An 8196-nucleotide genomic window follows, 5' to 3' on the forward strand; every position below is an offset into this window, starting at 1 on the left:
GGCTTCCAAACTCCTACTGGAGTGCTGTAAAAAATTAAAAAGAAGAGCTTTAAGTAATTAAAAAAAACCTACATAAAACTGAAGGCTCTGAGTTTTCTACAACTGTTTTTTTAAAGAGACTGGCTAAAAAGCCCCAGATGTCAGATTTTATTTCTAAATCCCAGGCATCTGGCACCATATGCGTTTGGAAATCTGAGTCCTTTGTGGGCCGGTGAGTGGAAATTGCTCCCTTGTTAATGGGCTGCTGTAGCTTTCAAGGATTCGCGGCAGCCAGAATAGTGGCTCCGGATCCTCACTGTCTCGGAGTCTGGAGTGGGGGCCCCAGGAGGTGTGGATGGGGGTGGCAGGTGGGCATGCTTCTCTGAGCTGGGCTCCTGCCTGCGAGGGTGAGCCCGGCCTGGCGCTTGTGGGAGCAGGGACTGGGACTCCATCTGTCCCCACAGCCCCATTGAGGCCGGGCTCTTGGTGACCCCACAGACCTGCAGCAGTTGACAGAAAGCGTCCCGGGATCCCCCTCCCGGTCTTTGGGCTCCCCACATTCTCCTGAATTTGTGGCTTGAGTTTTCGTGTTCAGCTGGGGCAGCAGTATCAGGGAAGTGAGAGCCCTTGGAGATTCATTGGTGCCCTGAAGACAGCTCCAGGTTGACCCCAGTGGGGTAACCAAACACATGCTTGGGGCTGTTCCGTGTGGACTTGGCCTTCATGGGCACCTCACAGGCAGCCTGGCCCCCGGGAACTCCTGGTGGGGTTCTACTGTTGGGCTCTTTTCCTTTCCACCTATCTGGGCAGGATTTGCCAAAAGAAAGATGTGGTTCTCTGACTTTTGCCTGGAAAAACAAGGTCAAATTCAAAGGGGAAAGGAGTGCATCAAAGGATGGCCATGGTCAGATTACTGTGGCTTCGTCTCCTTCCCGTGGGCCCTCTCCAGAGAAGAAATTGAAGGTGGTCCTACTGACGGACAGCTTCTTTCTCCTGCCAAGCCTCAGGCTATTCCAGAGGAACCACTGTGGACGGGGTGTGCAGATGGTGGGGTGGGTCTGGGGGACACCCTGTCCGTCCCAGGAGTGGGGTCTGGAGGCTTGGGAGCCCTGGGGGGAAAGCACTTTGTGAAGCGAATCCTGTCTGTCTGGCCTCCTCGAGGTCAGTGCTGGGGAGGTGGTGGGTGGGTAGGCGGGTGGGCGTGTGCTCAGAGGCATTGGTCCCCCTGCCACAGCTGGCAGCGGCTTCCAGGTGCCAGGTTGGGCACTGAAGGTGTCGAGGCACTGCCTCTTCTCAGCCCTAAAGTTTGCTTCTGTGTGTGGTAGTGACTTTTTTTTTGGATGGGGAGGATTTGAGTTGAGGGTGTAATTGGTATATATTGCTGCTGTTATTGTTAGGTGCCATTAAGTCAGTTTTTGACTCATGGTAACGCCATGGGACAGAGTAGAACTGCCTCATAGGGTTTCCTAGGCTGTAATCTTTGTGGGAACAGATTGCCAAATCTTTCTGCTGCGGAGCTGGTGCGTGGGTTTGAACCACCAACCTTTCAGTTAGCACCCGAGTACTTAACCACTATGCCACCAGGGTTCCTTGCAATTGGTATATAGATGTATCTGTTTTATAAATTTTTGTTTTCTTTTGTAATTTAAAAAAAAAATTTGTTGTTGAGAACATACACAACAACACACACACCAATTCAACAGTTTCTGCTTGTATAATTCAGTGACACTGATTACATTCTTCAAGTTGTGCAGCCATTCTCATCCTCCTTTTCTGAGTTGTTCCTCTGCCATTAACATAAACCCCTGCCCCCTAAATTTTCTACCTAATCTTTCGAGTTGCTGTTGTCAGTTTGATCCCATATAGTTTTTCAAAAGAGCACTCTGCTCAAGGCAGGCATTTTTACTAAGTAAGCTAACTTACTGTTTGATTTAAAGAAGATTTCAGGGGATATTTTTGGTTTAAGGCTTAAAGATTGTCTCAGGGCAATAGTTTCAGGGGTTCATCCAGCCTCTGTGGCTCCAGAAAGTCTGGAGTCCATGAGAATTGCAAATTCTGTTCTTCATTTCCCCCTTTTGATCATGATTCGTCTATAGAATCTTTGATCAAAAGGTTCGGTAATGATGGCCAGACACCAGTCAGTTCCTCTGGTCTCATGGCAAAGGAAGGAGTTGTTCACAGAGCCACACGTTCCATATCCTCCTCCTGTTCTTCTGTTTATTATTTTTTTAATGGACTTTTCAAACACAGAGAAATAGGGAGGGTAGTATAACAAGCCCACCTGTTCCTATTTTTACCTCTCTAACGCCAACATCCTCACACCCACTGCCCCCACCCCCACCCCAGATTATTTTGAAGCAAATCCCAGACATGGTATCATCCCATACTTGCTCTGAAAGATAAGTGCTCTTTCGTGGTGGTGGTTTTGTTTTACAATACCATCATTATGCCTAAAAAAAAAAAAAAAAAAAGGTTCTTTAATATTGTCAAACATCTAAGCAGAGTTGTGTGAACATTGTTTTAAGGATGCCATCATTTAAACAGGTGGGTGGGCGGGTGGCCCCCTGGCTGGGCAATGGCAGAGCCTTCTCCAGGCCACAGACAGCCCGAGTGCTGCTGCTCCTGCCCAGGGTCCTCCTGAAGCTCCGTGCGGCTTAGGGGAGATGCCACTCTGATGTGTGGTCTCCTGTGTTGTGACTCTCAGGCCACCACATCGACAAACTGGATCCTGGAGTCCCAGAACATCAGTGAACTCAAGTCGGAAATCAGCTCCTTGAAAGGCCTTCTTTTAAATCGGTAGGGAGGGGAGAAGGCTTGGGTTCTGTGGTGGTTCCTACCTAGGACTGGGTGTGGGGTTCCCTGGGTTGGTCTAGAGGCATGGGTTCTGTGGTGGTTCCTACCTGGGACAGGGTGTGGGGGCCCACCTCCATGTGGGGGCCGCTGTCTGCCTAGCCCATGATAAGCTGGTTGGCTCAGGCATTGTGTGTGGGGATCTTTGAACTTCTACTTCCCCTCCTCAAAGGCCTGCTGCCCACTGTAGGGACCAGCATTTGAAGCACCCACTAGTGCACTGAAACACAGACAGTTCCTCAGGCCTGGTCACGAGGGGTCAAGGACAGCTTTATCCATGGAGCGGACATTTTGAGCAGAGGAGCCCCCGGTTTGGCCCATCCTGGGATGTGGGTTCAGGCAGGGCCGCCTCCTCCTTCCTAAGCCCCCAGCTGGATTTCCTAGTGACAGCCTGGTTCCAGAGAATGTCCATACAGAGGGCCTGGGGTCCTTGTGCCAGTCAGGGTTCTAGGATTCAGGCACTGGTAGACCCCCCAGCTTCTCCGCTGTCCCCAGTGTGATGGCACCTTCCCTCACCCCAGCCAGAGGCTATTGTCACCACACAGCCTTCAGTGCAGGGTGACCCACTCTCCTTGATTTGCCCAGGCCTGTCCTCAATTTAAAACTGAGTGTCTTGTGCCCCAGGACCAAGGTGGTTGGTCAGCTGACCTGAATGGTGTCCAAGGGTGGCCTTGCTCAGGCACTCATCTCTCTGCTGGGCCAGAGTTTGTTGGGAGTGTGCGCAGCTGTACAAGGGCACCAGGAGGAGCCTCCCCTGGGGGTCGGGGTGGGGGCTGGAGGGGCCTTGTGGCCCCAACTAGAGGACCCCATTGTCTTCGCGACCCACTCCCTGAAGAAGAACGTGAGTGAGCCTGCAGTGAGGTGTGACTGAGTTGGGGGAGGGGTGAGAGGGTTGTCTTTGGTCTGAAGCTTGGAGGTAAGGACCTTTGCGGCTGGGGCCAGAAAGCAGCCTGGGTCATGTCAGAGCCAAGAGACACTGACACTGGCTCTCTGGACACATCGATGGTCCTGGAGAACGGCACAGCACTGACAACTCTAAGAGGGAAGGCCGCTCCCCAGTCCAGTGCTGTGGGGCAGGGGTGGCAGGGGGCGGGCAGGGGTAGGACCCACCTGCTGTAGAGCTTGATGTCCAAGCTTTTGCCAGGCAGACCTGACCTCCCAGATCCCTCCTGGAATCGGCTCTGCTTTGGGCTGGGTGCTGGTCTGGGGCCGGGGTGGGAACATGGGAGCTGACTCTTCCCTCTGGGAAATGGTGAGGGCAGAGGTTGCTACAAAGTGCACTGATGTTGCCTTTGGTTCTGATGTTTCTGACCCCATGGCCAGCAGTTAGCCCCCCGCCCACATTTCTCAGCCCATAGGCAGGTTGGAGTTGAGAACCAGGGGGCTGGGGGCCTAGTCTTAGGCCCTGTCTGCTCCCAGCCCTCTCCCTGTCTCTGGCTGTGGGTGGAGGCTATGGACCAGGAAGGAGTAGGCTCCAAGTGTGGCAGGTGCCCTGGGTGCTCAGTCCAGCAGCAGCCGAAGGAGGTGAACCTCTCACAGGATGGGGTGGGGGCACCTTGAATGGAGCATGCCCTGCAGGCAGCTCAGCATCCCTCCAGCCACCTAAAAGGCTTCATTTCTGAGAGGAGTGGTCCTGCCCCAGCATTCCTGCCCCTGCTGGGTAGTCCTGGTGGTCTCTTCCCTGCTGTGTCCAAGGGTGGGGGTCCAGGGAGGCCCTGTCACTCACCTCTGCTCTTCCTCTTCCACCCCTCCTCCTCCCACCAGGAGGCAGTTCCCACCCTCGCCATCAGCACCCAAGATCCCCTCCTGGCAGATTCCGGTGAAGTCACCGTCCCCCTCTAGCCCCGCAGCGGTGAACCACCACAGCAGCAGCGACATTTCGCCCGTCAGCAATGAGTCCACATCATCCTCGCCTGTGAAAGAGAGCCACAGCCCTGAGGGCACCACATACCACCTGCTGGGCCCCGCAGAAGAGGGTGCGGGGGTGCTGGACGTCAAGGGCCAGGTGCGGATGGAGGTGCAGGGCGAGGAGGAGAAGCGGGAGGATGAGGAGGACGAGGAGGATGATGATGTGAGCCACGTGGATGAGGAGGACTGCCTGGGGGTGCAGCGGGAGGACCGCCGGGGCGGGGACGGGCAGATCAACGAGCAGGTGGAAAAGCTGCGGCGGCCCGAGGGTGCCAGCAATGAGCACGATCGGGACTAGGCCTGCCTGCCGCCCAGTGTCTGCTCTGTGGGACTGTCAGTCGCTGCCTGCTGCCCCGGGAGGGCACCCTGAGCCCTGGTGGGCAGAGCTGTCCTTGTCCTTGTGGGGAGGCCCTTGCTGCAGCCCCACGGCTGACAGCACGAGGGCTGGGCTCACCTGGCCGCTGCGTGTGATCGCATTTCTGTCCCCCTTCCCACACTCCTCTTGCCCAAACACTAGCCCAGCCCAGTTCTCCTCAGACCAGCCTTTGATCTTATTCTCATGGCAGGCCAGAGGCCCTGAAGCCTCTGCGCTCAAGGCCCTGGCCCAGCCCCTCTCCAGGACCTACATCTTGTCGAGGGTCTTTTTGCTGAGTGTCTTCACCCTAACACCACGCATGACAAGAGGTAGTTTTATTACCTGACTCCTAACTCCTTGGTGGAAAAAAAAATGCAGTTGATCTGTGTCTGCTGCTCCCTCCCTCCCCTGTGCCCCCTTCCCCCTCCACTGCAAGAGCCTGGCACCCCCGGGCTCCTCTGGCTTCACACTGTGGGCCTGGTAGGCTGTTTTGTCCTCTTCCCGAAAGTGAGGGTCTGCCCAGGTGGAGCCTCCGGGACTGTTGCTTAGGCCAGCCACTGTCATCACAGCCAGGCCCTGCCCAACTGATGTGCCCCAGTGTGCCCCTCCCTGCCCCACTCCCCACCATGCCCTGTTGTCCTCCTGGGAAATGAAATCACACTGCACTCTGACAACCCTAGCTTGCTGCATCGTGGCCTCAGCTGATCCCATGGTGAGACGTGACCCTCACGCCCCATGCAGGAGCCGGGCATCAGGGCCTTCCTGACAAACAGCTATGTCTGTCTTCCCACCAGAAAACACATGTTCATTTGTGTGATCATGTATAGATGCAAAATATATGATATGACTGTATATAATTGTAATAAATACGAGTTGCCACTATTTAACCTCTGGCCGTGGCTCCCTGTCTCTGCTCATGAACTGGCCCCCAGAGGTGGGTCTTGAAGCCCCACCACCACCAGGCAACTCCAGGGAGGGGCCTGGAGGCCATGGGGAGGGGTGGGGGGCTGGGCCACTTCTGCCCATGGGCCTGACATGCCCACCCTGACCTCCCTGACCCCTTCCTTTCTCGCCAGGTCACTGGCCTCTCACCAAACCTGAGGGTCCTGTGCTGTGGGTCCGGGGCATCTGCTGCAGGGCGACATCTCTGACCGCAGGGGAAGGACCTCATATTACTGTATATAGACCTGACGTGGAGTGTGATGAGTTCTCATGCCTTAAATGGATGAATATTTTCCCCAGGAGAGCGTGTGTCTCGTCCTCTCTTCCTCCTCCCTGTCTCCTCTTCGCCCTCCCCGTCTCCCTGTAACCTTCACAGAGCAGGAGGCTCCTTCCACGGAGCACTTTGCTCCCTCTGGCCCTGAGAGGTGTGACCAGGTGAGGACAAGGGCATTGTCACGTCCATGTGCCTGGTGTAGACGCCAAGCCTGGAAATGACAAGTGCCAGACGGCAGCCATGACAGAGGGTGAGGAGCAAATGTGGCTTGGTAGGTACCCCTCCAGCGCCTCCCAGGCCTCCTGGCTACAGTGTGCCATTTTGCCCAGCCATCTACTGCCTGGCAGCCCTGGGGAGGGCAGGGAGGACAGACATGGCCAGCTGGGGGGGTGGGGTGTGTCTTGACATTGGGGCTGCTTTGCTCAGAAAACATGCCACCTTCTACTTAGCCCCCTTTTTAGGGTTCCAGGAAACCCTGGTGGCATAGTGGTTAAGTGCTACGGCTGCTAACCAAGAGGTTGGCAGTTCAAATCCACCAGGTGCTCCTTGGAAACTCTATGGGACAGTTCTATTCTATCCTGTAGGGTCGCTATGAGTCAGATTGGGTGTTTTTTGGTTAGAGTTCCAGGCCTGATTGTCCGCTCCCCTTGCAGGAAGCCCACTCCTGACTCTCAGGCCTGAGGGAGCTACTGAGGGGCCAGATCATATTACCCCTTCCGTGTCCGGCACCCCCCAACCCCCGCCCCAGCCTGGCATCTAGCCCTCAAGTTTCGTCTTTGACACTCCTAACCTCATGTGACATTCCCTGGTCTGTCCCCTCCCCCAGTGTGCCCCAGAGGGACCAGCAGAGCCCAGATTGAGAGGCACCGCTGCAGCCCATCCTCGTAGTCCCGGAGCAAGGGGCCTGCTCCCCCAGGGCCCTGAGGAGCTCCCATGTCTGTGGAGTCTGATGGGAGGCGGGCCTGCAGCATCTGCCCAAGGATAGCAGGGCTCATGTAGGCTTCCCCGCCCCCTGGCCTCTGTCACGGACACACCTGCCCCGAGCAGCATGGTGATGGGGGAGTCATCTCTTTGGTTTGGTGATCACATGCTGTTATCTAACTTTTCAGAGCTTTCTCTCCAATGGGGCCAGGGAGGGTGCCCTGAGGGCAGGCACAGGGGCTGGGGTGAAGCCGGGCTGTTGACACTGGGTGCCCACAGTGCCTGGAGCCCAGCCCTGCCGCTCTCTGGGGCCTCTGGAGCCACCACAGCTCTGCTTCCATTTCTCCCTCTAGAGCCAGAGCCACCAAGAAAGGACTCCCTGGGCGGGGGCGAGTGGGGGCGTCACCAGCAATTTTCCCCAACCTGGGGTGTCCAGAGACTCACGGGTGCCTGGGGCTCAAGTGCAGGGGGAGAGGGGAGGGACAAACCTTTTGCCCCTGTGGGTCCTGAGCACCGAATTCGGCTTTTGAGGAGAGAGCCGCTGGCGAGATTTCAGGGAGGGAAAAACCCCTCCCCAAAACGGCGTGAGCGCTGCCTAATAAAGGCACTGCTGGACGGAGGGAAAACAGCCCTTTGGAAAAAAAAAAGTCTTTCATTAGAAAAATAATGCATTTCATCCAAATAAGGTAAAAATATTTGGAATGGGGCAGAAGTAAGCAGCAGGCAGCGCCTGTCAGGCCCTTTCTGGAAGGGAGAAGATTATTAAACTCAATTACGATGTATTTTTGTAAAGTGTCTTTAGAAAGAAATCGCCGGAGCACTCGGGAGGCCACGGGGCGCGATCCTGGCCTTCCCCTGACTGAGCCTCTGCCCACACGGCCTCGCAGCCTCTCCTGGCCATAACCTTCATCCCTTTGGGCTGGCAGTTTGCTTGGCTGGGAAGGAGTGTCCTCACTTGGCCAGCCCA

At 55.8% G+C, this 8196-nt stretch overlaps 1 protein-coding gene across 3 annotated transcripts in view; it reads left to right on the plus strand.

The window, feature by feature from the left end:
* Positions 1-5979, plus strand: part of PEX14 (peroxisomal biogenesis factor 14) — a 162626-nt gene extending 156647 nt beyond the window's left edge. For all 3 annotated transcript variants that reach the window (XM_010593125.3, XM_010593123.3, XM_023552069.2), the window contains 2 exons: positions 2684-2775; positions 4594-5979. In XM_010593125.3, coding sequence (XP_010591427.1) covers positions 2684-2775; positions 4594-5035 — 534 coding nt within the window. In that variant the 3' untranslated portion in view covers positions 5036-5979. The remainder of the gene's footprint in view (positions 1-2683; positions 2776-4593) is intronic.
* Positions 5980-8196: the final 2217 nt, after the last annotated feature.

This window comes from Loxodonta africana, chromosome 3 (assembly GCF_030014295.1).
Source record: "Loxodonta africana isolate mLoxAfr1 chromosome 3, mLoxAfr1.hap2, whole genome shotgun sequence".
Classification (NCBI taxonomy): domain Eukaryota; kingdom Metazoa; phylum Chordata; class Mammalia; order Proboscidea; family Elephantidae; genus Loxodonta; species Loxodonta africana.